The sequence below is a fragment of the Eurosta solidaginis genome, chromosome 3 (assembly GCF_040869045.1).
Source record: "Eurosta solidaginis isolate ZX-2024a chromosome 3, ASM4086904v1, whole genome shotgun sequence".
In the NCBI taxonomy this organism is placed as follows: domain Eukaryota; kingdom Metazoa; phylum Arthropoda; class Insecta; order Diptera; family Tephritidae; genus Eurosta; species Eurosta solidaginis.
In genome coordinates, this window is record NC_090321.1 from 76,143,676 (window position 1) to 76,163,390 (window position 19,715).

Here is a 19,715-nt window from a genome sequence, read left to right on the forward strand (position 1 = left end):
TTGTTCGAGCATGTCCTATGAAGAGACTAATTGTACCCATTTATACCCGAAAGGGTATAAATAGAGAGTGGTTACATTTTATACCCCTAACGTAGCAGGAAGAGACTAATCGCATATTGGTCCGAAGAGTAGCAGAAACGGACCATTTTTTGCCAAACCTTTCAAAATCTGTTCAGCTACTTAAATGAAATAAAAAAAGAATCCGTTTAAAACATGTAGATTTATTTTTAATTGATATTGATGTAAATTATTAATTTTTAGTTCTCAGCGAAACATTTGTACAGTGGAAAAAATTTATATATTTTATTTTTACGTATATACATTTTGAAAAGTGTACACATTTAGACCATGAATTCATGTTTCATGTTTATAGTTAGTTTACATGTTTTGGTTATATAATTGATTAAAGTTTTTTTTAAATTAACGAATATAAATAAAAGACGAAAATAACTGATAAAATAGGTTAATAATTTTCATTGCTGTTTTCGTGTTCGGAACTGTATATACATTGTTTAACAAACCGGATTAGCTTTTAATATATCGATTATATATACTGTGATATTTAATAGCAGACCGAGGTAGGCTACTTTAGCATATTTCCACAGATATATGAAATGTAAAGGTTTAAAGTAGGTATTTAATAAACAAATTCAAATAATTTAGTAACGACAATCATTTATGTTACTGTTTAATATATGGATATTAATAAAACAAAATAAAATATTCCCCAATTGCATATTCAAAGTGTATACAAATTTTTATTGAATGCATTGATACGCACTTTAAAGTTTCGTTATACCAATATGACACTAACACCCGGTTTTGCAGTGCGAGTTTAAACTACAGCTAAACTTAAGTAGATATTTGCTTTGCCACTTTGTCTTTTTCCATAAAATATTACAGCTCATCTTAGTTTAAGCGGCCAAAGTGGCAAGGTTAAACTTTAGTTAAATTTAACTGTAGTTTAAACTCGCACTGAAAAACCGGGCCTAAGTTATTTTGCTTGTATTTCATGCTGGCTCGTTTGTTTTTAACAGCCTCGATTGTATTTTTTTTTTATTTTGTTTGCTCTCTAAATTAATAATGCGAATTATGAATAGTTTAAGTATTGTTATAAATAGCTTAACTAAATTAGTGTAGTTAATGCGCTCGAATATAAAACTTCTCAGTTCAATTTAATACTGTTTTGAAGGATAATCTTAATTTAGTTGGTAGCTGAAGAAACTTTTTTCTTTTGGCGATAAACTCTCTTGAAAAACTTTGCCTTTTCGAAATTTATGGCTTTTCTAACCATGTCCTCTGGCGACAATCCTTTGAAAGGCATTTTAGCAATAGCTCCTATTGAAACAGAAAAGGTTTATATTAAACAAGTTGAACAAATTCGAGACACTAATTTTACCAGTCAATGTACTGTACAAATTGGGGAACGATTTTAGGGAAATTTTTCTATGTGTACCATCCATGTTCAAGTCGTTTATTACATCAACATTTAACAGCATTTTGATATTTTTCATGTTATTGCACAAAATAGCCGACACCGCAGATTCCTTTGAAATAAAACAGGAACATATTACATTCCTTTGAAATAAAACAAGAACATATAACAAACTAAACTCATAAATGTATGTACTTAAGTATCTTAAAGTTCAAAACCTCATAAAAACATTCTGGAAAGCCTGTAAGTACTGTCACACAAATAATACAAAGGAGATAAAAACTTTTCTATATTCAGAACATTTTCTATTAAACCCATTAGGTTTATTTGACTATCGGTTAAAATATTAAACAAACCCAAAAAATATTATTGTCCTCTGTATTATTTGTACTTATGCCGTCATCAGAATACTAGATGCGTGGTATTGCAACATTCACTACACTATTCAACAAATGTACTTACATACACATCTTTGTTGGCAGTCGTAATCTTTTCTTCCAAATGCTCTAATTCCTGTATTTTACATATTGGAAAATACTTGGTGACCGGAGCACTTTGGGCTTCCTGACGAACCAGCTGTTCAGTGGCTACTTTTTGACTAGCAATTTCGTCCATGATAGCAATGTTCTGATTTTCAACTGCCAATTGTAGATCCTCAAGTTTTTTAAGGATTGCATCAAGCTGATTTTCAAACTTACTCCAGTGACTGCAGCACACAACTTCAAGCACGCCTGTGTTCGTATCTAAAATCAAACATTTTAAAATTCTATTAGTGGAATATACTTAAAATAGTAATTAACTCTTAAGTGCAGATTTTCTGTTGCTTGAAACGTTTTATACAAATGGTCAATTCTATGGGTTTGTAATGTTCCATGCTCTTCAAAAGTTCATAGTTCATATCATTTACCACTGTTATAATCCCTGGCAGACGTCGAGACACTGATCCTACGCGATTCAACGATACATTCACTGGATATGGTCAAACTTGGTCCGGGTTGTCTATTTGAACGGGAACTAACATTTGAAAGAATTAGTTAGTTTTTAGAAATAAATTATTAATGCTGCATGTTAATGCTTACATTTTGCTTTTTTTGTTGGAATCTGCGCCGCCGAGGCAGTGGGATGCTGGCCCTCGTACTTTTTCAAGATATGCTCGTAAAACAAATAAAGTTATTAATGGAAAAGTGATACAATTTTTTTGTTTACATGCAGGTGTGTAATATTGGAATTAAAAGTAATTTCTCAGGAAGAGGGATGCACATCAATTTGTACTCTACATCATCCAGGGAAAATTCTTCTGCATAAGACGACAGAGTAATATCAGCAGTACATATTCCCAATGTACGGGAATTAATGGGTTCTGTAAAAAAGCTTTCTAAGTTTAACAATCTCTTACCTTTAACAATTTTGCTATTTACATCTTTAAATTCTTCTATTTTTATGTACAGAAATGGTTTCACAGCACAGAAATTATTTGGACTATCTTTTGACAACATAAATTCGCTAAAGTGAAAACTTTTTATAATATCATTTTTGATTTTGAAACCGGAGAATTTGGGAGGCATCACAATATTCTCATGTTTCACCATTTTAGCGATTTGTTGCAATATATGAGTAGGTTTTTTTACATATGACTTTAAAATCTGTAAATAGTTTTCAAAGGCATATGCAGAATAACTTGAAGGAATACCTAGTTCTTCAACGTCATCCGAAACATGAAGTAAGCCGTGTACATTATACGAAATGCTGTTTTCCCCAAACACAACTGCCAAGTTTTCTACAAATAATTTTAGTAAATTTCTAGCTACCTCAATATTTACCCTAGAGGTTTTGGGACAGAATAATAATCTACAAGCGCAATGCAAGAGAAGGAATAGGTAATAAACATCGTCAGGAAGTTCGTCTTTAAAGACATAAATCCCATAATAAAAAAGACACATTCGAAATTCGGTAGCTTTCCAGTTCGATACTTCTTCCAAACTTCTGGGCTTTCGACCAAATTCTTTCGTAATGTGAGAAGATAAATCAACTAGCTTTTGAGATATGTTAATTTTCGTTTCTTTTTTAAACTTATAGTTTGAATTGTTGTTAATTATTCTTAATAGAAACTTTCTCATCACTCCTAAGACGATAAGGTGCATAACATCTAGAGGAACTTGAGATATCATTTTGATATTCACTTTTTCAAGAGGCGACAAATTAACTTTGAAAGCAGGTGAATGTTTAAATGGGTACTTGCGTTCAAGAAAATCATTATTTGACACAAGTGTTCCTACGTTCGAACTGTAGGTTAAAGCACCATCGATTTTTCCCGCCACTTGAGTGCATTTGGCACAACCATGGCATGAGGAGTGGCTCGGTATCCCACAAAGAAACGCTTTTGCTGGTGCATCTCATACAAACGCTCTTACTTCAAACGTAATGCAACGTCCATTACATTCAAACCCATTAGCTTGAAGTTCAGATACTTCCTCAATAAAATCGTTCAAAAATTGGTCTATGGAACTTGGTTTACTATTTCCAACATAAACACCAGTAGCAAAAACAGATACGTTAGGCATATTAACAATTCTAAATAAAATTGGCCACAACTACATCCTACTGCTACGGTACAATGGAAGGCCATCAATATTTACATCTACAACTATGGTATTATAATCCCGTAATATGTCAGACATTTTTTTTAGTTGCGCTTTAATTCCAAAGTTGAGAAAAATTCCGGGATTAACATTTTGCAAAAGTAATCTACTTTTATCTTGGTTTAGTAGAGTCTCAGCACTTTTAGGGACATCCATATTTTGTTCTCTAAGAAGTGCTAGAAGCTCTGTAATGCTTTTGTGGGTTTCCTTATTTCGTATCGCCCACAATTTTAGGCCCTCCCTGAATGGTACCTGTACTGGACGAGTTTGCTCAATAGATAGCACTTCTTCTTCCCTTTCCACAATTCTACTCGCTGGCGCTCTTGATTCAGCGTCATTTCTACCTAACCTCAACTTTTCCCGGTTCTTAGTTCTTTCCCTGTTAACTAATCTCCTAATATGACGTTTGCTTACCTTATTCATTTTGGAAACACCTTCGCGTTCTCCTTGTTGCTCCTGATATCCTCTTCTGAAATATCTAATTATATTTTTTTTTTTTTTTTAGTTGAGCTGCTTTTACTTTTTTTACTTCTTATTTCAGCTGTTCCAAAACTAGTGGGAGTAAATTCCCGATTGCAAACTTTTGTTAATGTTATCGATAACTCTCATATTTCTTTGCGTATATCGCCATACATACTATGCCCGATTGCACGGTACACGGTTGCACTCAACCCTGTGATGGTTTCACAGTTTTTTGACTTTTTAAAATGGGATATAATTATGCAAGCTGTGTCTTTTGTGAAAATTGTTGCCTGCTCGCAACGCAAAAGCGTTACACTTTTACCCTGTATAAAATGGCGGTGTGGCCATGCAACTCTGTGAAACTCTCAATTCGCTCTTGAGTTCCACATATACTCTGTAAATATGAGTGCGGATCACCTACCAGATCACGAGTTCAAAATTGCTTCGTTCTGCGCAGCTACGTCACAGTTGACTGTTTGAGCGAATGAAAGAAAGAGAGAAAAAAACAGCTAAAGGAAGATGACGTAAGAATTGCCCATAAAAAAGAGATGATCTAATGTTTACATGCGCAATGCGCATGATTTTTGATATGAGTGAATATGGTGAGATGAAATGTTCTTTGTATGCATGTTCTATATGAGTCAGGATTTACAAAAGACACTTGACGCGTCATGCATCGTTCTACATTAGACAAGATTTATATTTTGATTATATAGCAGGCGAAGTAACGCAACTACGCGTTAACATAGAACGCTTGACTCGTCACTTCGCTGAAATGCTTTGACAGTGCCATGCTAGCAATATCTCAACTTCATGAATCGTTTTGTTACAAAGATAAAATATTCATAATCAAAATAAAATAGCTATTAAAGTTAGCTGTTGTTTTTTTTTTTTTTTTTTTTGATAGGAAGCTCAAAGGAAATTATGTCAAAAATCTGCAATAGGTTCCAATTTTTCATTTTAATTATAACATTTTTACAGGCCACTCTAATAAAAAATCATTGCGTTCGCTTAACGCACGAACATAAATGACCTCTTAATGTCCTAACCGAAATAAGAATTGGAAGCGCGATAGCTTTTTCCTTAGAAATTCAATTTCGGTTGCTCTCATTTAATTTGTATGTGCATTCGACAGTATTCGACAGAAAAAAATCGATGGTTTTCCTAAAATAAAACTGTCGATAGTGCCATCGTTAGTTTTCAGCTCTATGGATAACAAAAAACAGCTGTTATTTCTTTTCCGTGCATAAAAATATTGAACATTCTTGTTGACATCATTTTATTGCAATATATTAGGGGGACTCATGTAACCGTATAAATGCCTTATAAAGTGTGTAAACGTATAAATTTATCTAGTTTACGCACGAGCTGTCAAATTTTGTATGAAAAATCATTTACACAATTTGTATAAATTTACGCGCACATTTCATTGTGTAAACGCGGTAAACTCAAAGGAATGCAACCTTGCAGACATTACAGACGGCATTTTCTTCAAAAATCTCCAACATCAGCGAGTAAAGGCGTTTTAGTTTTGATTTTTCACTTAGTCTTGGCATTTTTTAATTTGTGTAACAATCAAAAAATGTTGTTCGGCAATAATACAGCTGATAAACAATCAAGTTTATCAAGAGTATTACTAGGTGCGTTCATATAACAGCGTGTGTAAATGGATATAATTTTACACCTTATAAGTTTATATGCTATCATGAGTCCCCCTATTAAATAATATAGTGGGTTTATAAAGTTGTGCGTGAAAGTTTGGACGCGATGAATTTGTTCGATGATCAGCCGTAAACCGAACAAAGTTTTGGTAATCGTTTACTTTAGCTCACAACTGCTAAAACCAGACCAAAAATATCAGGAGAGGTGTCAAAAGACGCGCTTTGCACCCAGGATCACGAATCCGAAGGCGGAAATTTGCAAACAAAATTTAAAATTTTCATGTGGTTTCTGTTGTTTTGATGATTTTCCTGTACCCACAAGAAAAACTGTGCATAAAAGTGTTTTGCGCGGATATAGTTTTGGTCTCCAAACCGGTGTTGGACCCACTCAGGGTAGTTTTTTAGGCAGCGATTTAGTTTAGCACCCCCCGAGTTCGGGGTTAAACTTGGTATCAAATGAAAGAGGGAGTTTTCCCGATCACAAATATATATAACTTAAAGTGCGCAGACTTATAGTTTACGAGTTATTTGATGTTAAAGTTTGCAAATTTAGCAAATTTCTATAGCACTTTCAGTTACAATTTACACATCTTTCAAAACCTTTATGCACATAAATATCTATATAAATTGGCAACGATACACTTAAATTTCATTTTAGTATATTTCACATATAATTCTTGCATTGTTTTTACTTTATTTAAATGTTTTTATTAAATAAATTGCGCTTTTGTAGCAACATTCACATTTATGTATGTATATATTTTATCGATGACATTACAAAGCTGTGCTGCCACATCAACAAAGAAAAAACAAATATAAATATTAACGTGCCACCTTTCAGTTAATAAAGAAAAAGGAAAATATATATTTTTACTACTATGCGGAAGGACATCACCGTGGCGGTAGCCACGGTTATACCACGCACCCGGACTTGGCATGGCGTAGCCCAGGGTTATTTTAAATAAGCGCGACCGAAGGCCGCCTACGCGAAAAGGTGTTCTACGCAGAATTACTGTGCATGGCGCAGCCGGTGTTGGATCGGATAACATAACAATAAACATAAGAGTTATAAGGTAATATGCGGAAGGACATCACCGTGGCGGTAGCCACGGTTATACCACACACCCGGACTTGGCATGGCGTAGCCCAGGGTTATTTTAAATAAGCGCGGCCGAAGGCCGCCTACGCGGAAAGGTGTTCTACGCAGAATTACTGTGCATGGCGCAGCCGGTGTTGGATCGGCTAACATAACAATAAACATAAGAGTTATAAGGTAATATGCGGAAGGACATCACCGTGGCGGTAGCCACGGTTATACCACGCACCCGGACTTGGCATGGCGTAGCCCAGGGTTATTTTAAATAAGCGCGACCGAAGGCCGCCTACGCGAAAAGGTGTTCTACGCAGAATTACTGTGCATGGCGCAGCCGGTGTTGGATCGGATAACATAACAATAAACATAAGAGTTATAAGGTAATATGCGGAAGGACATCACCGTGGCGGTAGCCACGGTTATACCACACACCCGGACTTGGCATGGCGTAGCCCAGGGTTATTTTAAATAAGCGCGGCCGAAGGCCGCCTACGCGGAAAGGTGTTCTACGCAGAATTACTGTGCATGGCGCAGCCGGTGTTGGATCGGCTAACATAACAATAAACATAAGAGTTATAAGGTAATATGCGGAAGGACATCACCGTGGCGGTAGCCACGGTTATACCACACACCCGGACTTGGCATGGCGTAGCCCAGGGTTATTTTAAATAAGCGCGGCCGAAGGCCGCCTACGCGGAAAGGTGTTCTACGCAGAATTACTGTGCTTGGCGCAGCCGTTGTTGGATCGGCTAACATAACAATAAACATAAGAGTTATAAGGTAATATGCGGAAGGACATCACCGTGGCGGTAGCCACGGTTATACCACACACCCGGACTTGGCATGGCGTAGCCCAGGGTTATTTTAAATAAGCGCGGCCGAAGGCCGCCTACGCGGAAAGGTGTTCTACGCAGAATTACTGTGCATGGCGCAGCCGGTGTTGGATCGGCTAACATAACAATAAACATAAGAGTTATAAGGTAATATGCGGAAGGACATCACCGTGGCGGTAGCCACGGTTATACCACACACCCGGACTTGGCATGGCGTAGCCCAGGGTTATTTTAAATAAGCGCGGCCGAAGGCCGCCTACGCGGAAAGGTGTTCTACGCAGAATTACTGTGCTTGGCGCAGCCGTTGTTGGATCGGCTAACATAACAATAAACATAAGAGTTATAAGGTAATATCAGCTCGTTCAGGAATGCAAAAAAGAGCTTTTTCAAATTTTTGGTAAATAAAGACTAGAAAAGTTAAAGATATATATACATCAGATGAAATATATTTTTATAAGTTATTTTTCGATTCTGCACTTGTTCCGTTTTTTAGATGTGGCAGCACAGCTTTGTAATGTCATCAATAAAATATATATATACATAAATGTGAATGTTGCTACAAAAGCGCGATTGATTTAATAAAAACTTTTATATTAAGTAAAAACAATGCAAGAATTATATGTGAAATATACTAAAATGAAATTTGAGTGTATCGTTGCCAATTTATATAGATATTTATGTGCATAAAGGTTTTGAAAGATGTGTAAATTGTAACTGAAAGTGCTATAGAAATTTGCTAAATTTGCAAACTTTAACATCAAATAACTCGTAAACTATAAGTCTGCGCACTTAAAGTTATATATATTTGTGATCGGGAGAACTCCCTCTTTCATTTGATACCAAGTTTGACCCCGAACTCGGGGGGTGCTATTCTAAAATTTTCCCGTTTTTTATAAGCGCGGCCGAATGCCGCCAATGCAGAAAGGGGTTCTGTGCAAAAATACTATGGATCCCACCCCGGTTTCGGAGCGCTCCGGGGCCAGTTTTCGGTGTTTTGGAAATAACTTTTAACAGAGATAAGATTTAGAATTTCCGCTCTCGGATTCGTGGTCCTGGGATCAAAACGCGTCTTTTGACACCTCTCCCGATATTTTTGGTCTGGTTTTAGCAGTTGTGAGCTAAAATAAACAAATACCAAAGTTGTACTCAAGTTTGCGAGACTAAGAAAATACGTTTCTGTGAGTACAAGCTCAGCAAAGGAGGTCAAGGAGGTCGCCAGTTTTTTTTAGAATTCAGGACGTGTATTCTACCTACTAAAGAGCCATGAGAAATTCAATTACATGGAAGGATTAAAAAGTGCAAATACGCAGGCCTAAATGAGTCATTGTTGAGATATTACATCATTATTTACTGAAAAAGTGCCTTTGGGTAATTCTATACGACAGGATGACACTGCTAATACGCGTCCAAAAATATCGAGAGAGGTGTCAAAAGACGCGTATTGACATCAGTATTAATAATCCGAAACCGGAAAAGAAAACTTTTATCGCTGTCCGGAGATATTTGCAGTTGAAGTTGGCGATTTTCATGTGGTTGTTGTAATGTTGGCGTACCCACAAAAAAAATTGTGAATATAAGTGTTTTGCGCGGATATAGTTGTGGTCTCCAAACCGGTGTTGGACCCACCAAGGGTAATTTTTTATAAGCGCGGCCGAAGGCCGCCAATGCAAAGGTGTTCTGCGCAAATATACTGTGGATCCCACCCCCGGTTTCGGAGGGACCCGTGGATAATTTTTCTGTTTTTCGTTAATATCTTTTGAACGACTTAAAATTTTTCTTTTCCGGTTTCGGATTATTAGTACTTATGTCAATTAGCAGTGTCATGCTGTCGTATAGAATCACCTGCCTTTGTTTTAGTTTTCTCATATACTAATTTTCTACACAAAATTATATACTATGTAACATACAAAAATAACTTCGGAAATATAAATTTTATAAAAATATCTTTTAAAATACTTCAGTCTAAGGAAAAGGCAAGTATGAGTTCCTAAAAACTAAGAACTTTAGGATAAATTATATAGGATATATAGGTACTCTTCGTTTACTTCACCAACACAGAACTTGAAAAATGGAAGTTCTGAATATATGTACTTGAAAAAAGGATAGATTCTCCCAATCGCGTATTGAGCCCACTTTGCGAAGATGGCAATACAGCCACTGCAACTGACACTGCTGAGATCAATAAATCTACAGTTATTCCATCAGAAATAATTGTTGACTCCTTTCTAGCAGTCAATAGTATGTTAGATGGAGTTATTGGCAACCGAGAACAAATCACTAAAACTATTTCACGTGCTCCTGAGCTGGAAAAATATTTCAATCACAATTTTTTAGACATAACCCAGCAAGTGCGTTATAAAGGGGTAAACCTGAATGCTACTGCTTCAGATTTACATGGAGTTTGATCAATTGGAACGCATCAAACAACTTGAATCCATACTCGGTGCTGAATAAATTCGCAGTATACCGGGTGAACGTCCTGAAAAGCCAATACGACATGCAGAACATAATACAAAATTTGCACAAGAAGCGGAATTAATCGAAGAAAATCTGATCATGCCTATGAAGAGGTACGGTGAAATACAAAACAATTTATTCGAATCACTTGGGGCTATGAATAAACGACTTGAAGGAAAAATTTAAGCAGAGAAACGTGCAGAAAGCGAATTGGATATTGGGCACCTTGGTTGCTGTGTACTATTTGGGATGATTGAGGTTAAAAGGTTCCACAGTTATTAAAAAAACTCAAAATCAAAATATGTTTTATATAAATATGAAGTACGTTAATTTAGCAGTAGTAGAGGGTTGTGTTTATTTTTTTTAGTTAAAGGATCTTTAATAAAACAAAAATACTTGATTTTCCTCAAAGGAAAAATTAGTCCAGCCCTACAATTATGTACAAATTTAAAAGAACATGTAATTTATATGTTAACCCGCAAGCAGCCAAGTTTACTGTTGAGTATGATCCTGTATATTCTACTAAAATAATAATATTGTTTTTTCTCGGTAAATATCCGCTTCTCTTCCAATATTTGGTGTGCTGTTTTTAATTGTTCCCACTGGTCATCCTAAACGTTTTTAGCCGACTCCGAATGCATCTGCTTAGGCAGATGACTTTTTTGCTGAGAAACTTTCATGGCAGAAACACAATCGAAGAGTTTGTCAAGCCACCAAATCTGTTTGAAGTAAGTCGTTCGCCCATTTTTCAAAAAGGATAAAAAACATTCTCCGAAAATTTAACCCTTACTTCGGCGTAGTCGGTAAGTAGGTACTAGTAATTTAAGTTCGGTATAGGGCGCAACAATTTTTCTTAAATAATTCGATTCCATCACCTGTAATTTTTTATATTTTACGCATTTCGCTGCTGTTTTGTTTTCAATATATCTTAAAAAGGGCTACATAGATTTCAAACTGACTAATCCCAACTGTACCCAAAAGAGACTAAAGGGGATCAATTATGCCCATCTGTAGACAAAAGAGATCAATCGGGGATCAATCTCTTTAGGGATTAATCGCACAATTTTTTGCAGGGTATTTACAGAGGTTCATTTGCTACATATCTATATATGTACATGTGTTTGTGCGTGATTGTCTTATCTTTGTTTAAATAGGTCGCTCAATCGCTTGCTTACTGCCACGGCCAAAAATATTCTTATCGATTATAATTCTGTTTATTTTGCATGACCGTCAAGTTTTATTGTAATTTTATTTTTTTGACTTGCATATGAAATAAAGCGAGGGAAAATTATGTATGAATATTTTTAAATTTAAAATACTAGAATGTTTTTAGCAATAGTTTATCTTAGCGTACACTTATTATTGTGTACGTATGTTTTTCTCTAATTGAAGAATATTTTGTGGATGAAAAGATATAATTAATAAAAAATAGATAAAATATACATACATTCTTCCAAACTGCCTCCGCCTTTATCCCGGAAGTAACGTTTGATGTCATCTTTCCTGAAAAATTTGCTTGCAGTGATCTGAATGCCTTGATGCTTGAGATGTTTTAATTGTTGTTGTTGCTGCTGTTGACGTTGCACAAGTAAATTGCCTATAACTTGCCTATTTGTATCAACGATAATTTTCCTTTGTGGTATGTTATGTTGTCGCTCTTTTGTAGCTTTTTCTTGTAGTTGTTGTGGATGCTGTACTTTCGGATGATGCTGGTGACCGATAGACACCGGCGAAGCTGAGTTCAATTGTATGGGTACAGTATTGACGGAGATACTTCCATTACTACTTCCATCGATACGGTGAATACTACAACCCATTTGTATTTCATTTATGCTATCATCTGAATTGCTATTGGTTACTTCCATTTTCTTCGACGCCATCTGAACATCACAAACTAAATCCGATACCAACTCATAGTCAGCATGCTCGTATGTTAAATGATCATTTTTTGACTTCCGAAGGTTCTGCGGTTGTTCTTCGATTTGATGTTGCGGTTGAAGTTGCGGTCGTTCTATTTTTCGTACAGCATCATTATAATCATCCTCTTTCGCCTCGTCGTCGCCATCTTCAAGAGTCTCTGTCCTAATGCTTATTCCACTTTTCCCCCCGGTTTGGCAAATTCGACCAGAATTTCCTGGCGAGGGAGTAGAACGCGTAATGAGAATTGTATTTTCATCTGCCTCGGTCCGAATATCACTAATACTTTTATCCGCGTTAATATTTCTTTGTGTTATTGAATATGAGTTCATAGCATTGTCGTGCGCGCCATCGTTGGCTGACACGTATTCATCCTTGTCCTTCTCTTGCGGCATGAATAGCTGACGTAATCGTGGTGATGGAATGAATATGAAGGTTCCTTCTTCTAAGTCACCTAAAGTATGTTCATCTGATTTGAATTTTTCTTCGTTTCCTCCTACTTTATTTGCAAGAAAATTAGGTATGTAGATATATTTCTTATGATATTCGGCCAACATTTTGTGGTAATCATTCTCCAATTCTAGATTACAGACTTCAGCAAAATCTGTTTTGTAGAGGAATTGTATATGCTCAAAATATTGGGATATAAATTTGTCAGAAGCGGTACTGTTGGCAAGTTCACACTTGTCCAGAAGTCTGTAGAACAAATCAATTTTTCCTTTAAATATCTGTCTTTTTCTTTGACTTATGTCAAGTTGACTTTCAGCGATCTTCGCCATGCTGAGTTATTTTTATTTAATTGTACTTTTGTTTTTGCCCAGTATATATTTTTTAGGCCCTATTAAACCACTAAAATGTGGTCCTGCCGGGGGAGTTTTGCCTTTAGCCAATGCTAAGGTTTTTATGTGCCTAATTATATAGGACTTTTTAGTTCGCCTATATTGATAGGGCTTTTTTGTTTTGTTGATTGCCTGTATTTGTTTCACAGGTCTTACTTTTACTTATTTGCCTATGTTTATAGGGCTTCTTTACTAATGCGAGCAGACTTTGCTGTCCCGTCTTACATATATTTTTGTTTGCTTGGTCATGCTCTTTTTCTTTGGAGAGACTTATAGTACCTCCGCTGAGCTCTTTTTAGGCTCGATTGACCAATGAATGATGAGTAGCTTCCTTGAGATTTTGTAAGGGTCTCAAATATAAGGCAGTCGTAAATTGCCATATACCAAAAGTAATTTTTTGGCCCTTACCGCTGGTGGGGGGAACCAAAGAATACTTTAAAGAAGCAAAACAGTGTTTTTAATGAGAAGCTAAATACATTGTCAAACGTTACAACAAATGCCCCTTACCTCTGGTGGGGGGAAGCAGTTTGTATTAAAATAAGAAGTGCTTGGTTTGAGAGTTCAAAGAATTCTGATTTATTTACAAAATTATCTTACTTTATATACACTTGTCTTATCCTAGCTTTCTTATAATTTGTTGTTGTATACATAAATATTTACAAAGGTTCATTTACATGTGTGTGTGTGTGAATGTCTTATCTTTAACTATATTTATTTACATATATTTGTTTTGTTGATATGAGCGACCTCGTATGCATTATCTTATCTTTGTTTTGTCCAATACCCAGAAAAAAAGTTGATTTTGTCGCATAGTGTTATTATTATAAATACGAAACAACAGGTTTGACTCACTTATTTACTTTTACTTCCCCTATTCATGATATTTGGCATATCTTTATTAACTTTTCAATGCAAACCCTAATAATAATTTTTCCTCCAAAAATATCATGAGTTTCAGGTCTAAGTATAATAAGAATCAGGTAAAATTACAGTTGCAGTAAATATTGAAAGTGCTATAACTTATTTGTTTATTATTTTAGTAATATGGTTTAAAAGCAACATTTTGTTGAATTTTTAAGTACTTTCGTTTGGTAAGGAAAAAAAGGATACTGTAGGGGGGGTAAAACTTTGCGACTTCATAACTTAAAAGGACATCAAACGGAAATGTGAAGCTTCTCAAGGCCAAAATATTGACATATCAATTTTAAAAATCGGACGTCAAATAACCAAATTACAACGAAAAAACCTTTTCGGCTGTATTTCGAAGGATGAAAAAAATTTTTTTTTCCGAAACCCTCTCAACATAATCTTTAAATTTAGGGGCGGACATTAGCAACTTTTTTTGGACCCAGTCTAAAATATATAATAAATTATATAATATTTCATTTTGACTAATCAGGGGGAGGTCTACAAGATTTGCTTTTTGCCGACGGCAAACCATATTATTTGTAACTAAATTTACTTATGTACATTACATAAAGTACATATGTATGTATGTATGTACGGATAAGAAATAAAAATATTGTTGTTGTTGTAGCAGTGCTTCGCCCCTTCCAATAGGTGCGACCGATCACTAATTGTCATCAATATCCTCTAACGGGAGTCCAAGGAAACTTGCTGTTTCAACAGGGGTGGTCCATAATGAGAGGGGTGTTAGAGGCGTTGGTTCCACATTATAATTAAAGAGATGGTTGGTGTCATGTAGGGACACATTGCAAGCGGGGCAACAGCCCGTGGCGGTTCTGAGAGCAGTATTTTGGCAGGCCTGTAGCTTCTTCCAGTGAATAGTTTTTAGGCTTGGCGACCATATAGGCGACGCGTAGCATGCAATCGGTTGGCAGATTGCTTTGTATGTGGTAATGAGCGTCTCTTTGTCTTTTCCCCAAGTACTGCCAGCAAGGGATTTGAGGATTTTATTACGGCTCTGGATTTTCGGTACAATTGCGGCTGAATGCTCACCAAAATGTAGATCCTCATCAAACGTCACACCCAAGATTTTGGGGTGTAGGACAGTCGGTAGCGTAGTGTCATCGACGTGGATGTTCAAATTGGTCGACAGTTGGGACGTCCATGTTGTAAATAAGGTCGCAGAGGATTTAGTCCGTGATAATGCCAGATTTCGCGAGGCGAAAAAACTGGAGAGATCAGGGAGGTAGCCGTTTATTCTGTTGCAAAGCTCATCGATCTTCGGGCCTGAGTCTGTGGCCATTATTGTGCACTCATCGGCGTAGGAAACGATAGTAACTCCTTTTGGTGGCGAAGGTAGCTTAGATATGTAGAAATTAAACAAAAGTGGGGATAGGACACCACCCTGTTGCACCCCCTGTTTAATTCTTCTTGGTTTTGATGTTTCATTTCTAAATTGTACCGATGCCTGCCGACCACTAGTGTTGGGAACTATCGAATGAATTCAACTATCGATAGTTAGTTACTGAATGATTTTAACTATCGAACGAATTTTTTCATTCATTCATTCATTCATTTGATTTGTTCTTTAGCTTGCCAGAAGCCAAAAGAACAATCTCTGGATTGTTTTAGTTACCCCTCGGGGTAGCTAAAGAACAAACCTATATAAGACAAAAAACGTCGTGTTCCAATGAAACGTTATCCAGATACGGCTAGAGATTTAACATGCAAATGCGACAACAATGTGAACCATATGGATCAATTTTTTGTTGCATTTGTATGTTAAATTTCTATCCGTATCTGGATCACGCTACATTGGAACGTAACAAAAACTTTAAATATGACTAAAATGGTGTAAATTTTGCTTCAAGTAAATAATGAAAATATTCAATTTAAATGCCTTTGTTACATGTTATGCAAAGCGCATGAATGATATGCAAATGACCTTGGTTCGCAACCCACTGAGTTTTTTGGTCTCCCCCAAACCTGTGGGGAGATTTTATGCCTCTACAACAACAACAACAGGAAAGAGGGTTACTTAAGATGGATTTTTATCTATATTATTCAAATCTGTTTCAGAGGCATTATTGATTGCCTTAACTTATACATAAGCTACTGTTTTTTTTTTTTTTTTCAAAATTCAGGTCACGTTTAATCAATATAAAAATTGCACATTAAATTTCACTTATAAAAGAAACATAAAACAAATATTTCAAGCACTTAAATACTAAAAGTCGCTATAGTTGTTCTAGCCAAAATCGGATAGTGCATGAGGGTCTATATTAAATTTTCGCCGCAGAGATGGCAACTGATTGCGTTATTAAACCCCTAAAAAAATTGATTGTAAAGTAAATAACACAAGTATGTACATCGAGTTGACATGAAAAATACCTTCAATGTTTAAATTGCTGTTCAAAAATATTATCATATCTAGTTTATCTCCTTTAAGTCGGTTTCTCCTGTCGTTAATTATTTGCCCTGCTTTCGAGAAAACTCGTTCTGACGGAACCGATGTTGCGAGTATACATAAATATTTCTTCGAAAGCATATATAGTTCCGGAAATTTTGACTGGTTACGATTCCAATAGTCTAGGGGATTATTTGAGCGATCAACAAAATTTTGCCTTAGATATTGCTCCAACTGAATATTTGCATTGACATTGGGCGCGTTTTGACAAATTGTTTTTGCTTCAGCAACTCTTACATCGAGAAGGTCCCAGAGAGATACTTCGCTTTTATCGACCGATGCTTCTCTTGGGGTGTTGGTAGAAACACTTGTGTTTTGTTGCCGTATTAGGGAAGTTACTTCTTCCACTAGCCATTTTGTTGTATTATTTGCATTAATTTCATTACCGAAAGCAATTTTTTTAAACCTAGGATCTAGGAATGTTGATTTGGCGCACATTTTGTCAGACTCCAACTGCCCTAATCGTCACCAAACTACCTCTAACAATCTGCTCTTCAAACTTTCTCCCTCTACAGTTTTCATTTTGCGATTTCGTACTGCGTATTGAAGACCTCTGATCAGGGGGCACTACCAGTGACATCGTGGGATAATTTTCTCCTGACAATTCGGTTGTCATGGCCTCTACGGGCTTGAAAAGATTAGTGTAGTCCAACAATGTTTCCCATTCTTATGAATTGAGGAAATCAGGAGCATTTGGTAAAGAAGTTATGGCAGAGAGTGGTTTTTACAAAGCATATGCGCTCCATCATTATAAGGGTTGAATTCCACCGGGTAGGGACATCTTGTTTTAACCTCAGTTCAGTAACGCCCATTTGCTTTTGCATATTTTTTAATTTTTCCGTCGCTTGAGAACTATGGTTAAAGTAAGTGACTATGGCACGACACTTGGTTATGAGCACAGTAACTTGTGGAACAGCTTTTATGGCATCAATTACACATAAATTTAATGTGTGCGCTACGCATGGGTGGTGGTGCTTCTGTAGCATTTCAATTATAGCCTTTTTAATATTAGCCCCGTTATCACTTACTACAGTAACTATTTTGCAGGCATGCTTAACGAACGAAACGATATCATTTCGTTACGATAATCAACGTTAATAAACGAAACGAAGTGAATTTGGCGTTCTTAACGTTAATAAACTAAACGAAATGACTTCGTTTCGTTTATTAACGTTGATTATCGTAACGAAATGATATCGTTTCGTTCGTTAAGCATGCCTGCTATTTTGTCAAAAACGGACCACTCATCAAATATTAACTTCAATTCTGTAGCTATATTTTGGGAGGTATGATTTCCTAAGATTTCCTTTGTTGATTAAACTGCAGAAATCATTTTGTTATCCCGAACGAAATGACTAGTAACTGACAAAAAAGATTTTTGACTATCAGAAGTCCACATATCAGTTGTAACTGAAATATGTGTTACAATGTTAAGCAAGTAATGCAGTTTCTTTCTTACTTCATTGTATTTAAAAGGTAGCATTGTATTTGATAAAACTTTTCTGTTTGGCAAGGAATATAATGGCTGAAGCTTTTTTGTATATTCTACAAATCCTACATTGTCAACGATGGAAAGTGGCTGCAAGTTGTAATCATCTTTAAAAGAGATTCATCAATATTATTTTTTTCTTGCTCTGAGAGCTCAGAACGTGTGCTGGTAACAAAAAATTTTGTTTGAACAGTCCTTCTCAAACATCCACTATTGGAAATGTCTTCGGTAGGTACTGTTAACGAACTGCGCGCTGCACTCCCTGCAGTAGTTGACGAAAGAGAAGTGGAACTACGTTCCTCTTCTGCAATTACTGGCGCTATTTCTCCTGAAGTTAGATTACTATGTTCTGAGCATGGTGGAATCACCAGGTGAAGTAAATAAAAAGAGATAGAAGGTGTACGCTATCTGAAACGGTAGGGATGTATTTTCAACGGTCAGAAGAGGGTAAAATGTTTACCCGCTTTGGAAAAGTAGGAGTAGAAAAACAAATGCCTTGCTACGAAAGCCATTACAGACTGTTTCTTTTTCAGCATATCAGTGCAACCTAATGCCAATACAAAAGGGATACACAAGACCAGTGCGAACTTATATTACTTTAGGCATCGAATAAAATTAAAAACTTAAACTGCGATGAGTAGTAAAATTCAAGAATGCGTCTAAAGTAAACTGACCTCAACTTCAACTTCAGTTGAAGCTTTTATCGAAAAACCGGACATAAGTGGGAGAGGTGTTATCCATTATATAGTTGAACTGTAGGAACTTTGCGCACTTAAATGGGTTTCGGGTTTGATGAAAAGTTTTACAGTCACACTTGGAACTGATCGTAATACTTCTAAATGTGTTTCGATCTCTAAAAATCCATTGTTCTTTCCATCTGCTCTGTTGATTTGACATTGAGAGTTGGAAGTAAAACATATGACCTTTTAATATATCATACAAACTTGATCAGAAGATCTCCCATAAGCTCTTGACAGTTAATTCATGATGTATTACTAATGGTCCCAAGTTATTATTTACTAAAATATGTCAGGGGATATAATAGGAGTCGGCCTAGAACCAGAAGGTGCTAATCCAAGCGAGCCGGATTCATATATTCTAATTTACAATCCATACCAGCAACATTCTTCTTATCATAGTGGTCTAATTTTTAGGCCAAAACAAACATAGTGAGTAACAATTTTTCGTAATTGTATTTAGAAATCCATTGTTTTAGCGAAGTGTTTACATAAATAAGGTGTAATACGATAGTTTTGTTGTTCTTGCACATTTTTCGAAAGTCTTCAGTAGCGCTGCACAGGCGAAAATCCTTGTTGGATATGACGCGAATTCAAATAGTTTGTTTTAACAAAGACCTGTTTCAAATTTTTTTGGAACAAATTAGACATACTTATATGATGGAAACATCAATAATATAAACGCAATAGTTAAGCACGACCTTACTTACACCAAAGATACCCAAATATGAATCTATGTAATTAAATCCGGTAAAGGTCCATCGATATTCACCTACTGGT

The 19,715-nt window shown here is 36.0% G+C and overlaps 2 protein-coding genes across 12 annotated transcripts in view; one reads left to right on the forward strand and one right to left on the reverse strand.

Annotated features, from left to right (window-relative positions):
- Positions 1-201: 201 nt before the first annotated feature.
- LOC137244007 (uncharacterized) lies at positions 202-13,895 on the reverse strand. Of its 11 annotated transcripts, XM_067772408.1 has the most exons (8): positions 12,028-13,890; positions 4,604-5,008; positions 4,489-4,552; positions 2,515-2,795; positions 2,343-2,449; positions 1,898-2,178; positions 1,400-1,547; positions 202-1,338 (listed from the first exon to the last, which is right to left on the reverse strand). In XM_067772408.1, exons 1-2 carry the CDS (start codon positions 13,274-13,276, stop codon positions 4,962-4,964), a joined length of 1,296 nt encoding a protein of 431 aa, XP_067628509.1. In that variant the 5' UTR covers positions 13,277-13,890; the 3' UTR covers positions 202-1,338; positions 1,400-1,547; positions 1,898-2,178; positions 2,343-2,449; positions 2,515-2,795; positions 4,489-4,552; positions 4,604-4,961. The 11 variants fall into 11 exon arrangements, 9 of the variants coding, with proteins under 9 accessions (XP_067628509.1, XP_067628511.1, XP_067628508.1 ...); XM_067772410.1 differs by having other exon boundaries at positions 2,515-5,008; positions 12,028-13,769; positions 13,844-13,895; XM_067772407.1 differs by having other exon boundaries at positions 2,515-4,552.
- Positions 7,655-19,715, forward strand: part of SerT (Serotonin transporter) — a 258,831-nt gene continuing 246,770 nt past the window's right edge. Inside the window, exon 1 of the mRNA XM_067772402.1 lies at positions 7,655-8,720. The gene's annotated coding sequence lies outside the window, so the exon portion shown is untranslated. The remainder of the gene's footprint in view (positions 8,721-19,715) is intronic.

What these genes read in the sequence shown, in the direction of transcription:
- LOC137244007 (XM_067772410.1), bottom strand. Translation starts at nt 13,276, where the DNA reads ATGGCGAAGATCGCTGAAAGTCAACTTGACATAAGTCAAAGAAAAAGA. An exon ending in CGGAGGCAGTTTGGAAGAAT is followed by an intron (nt 5,009 to 12,027) that starts GTATGTATATTT and finishes TCGCTCAAACAG; the next exon opens with TCAACTGTGACGTAGCTGCG.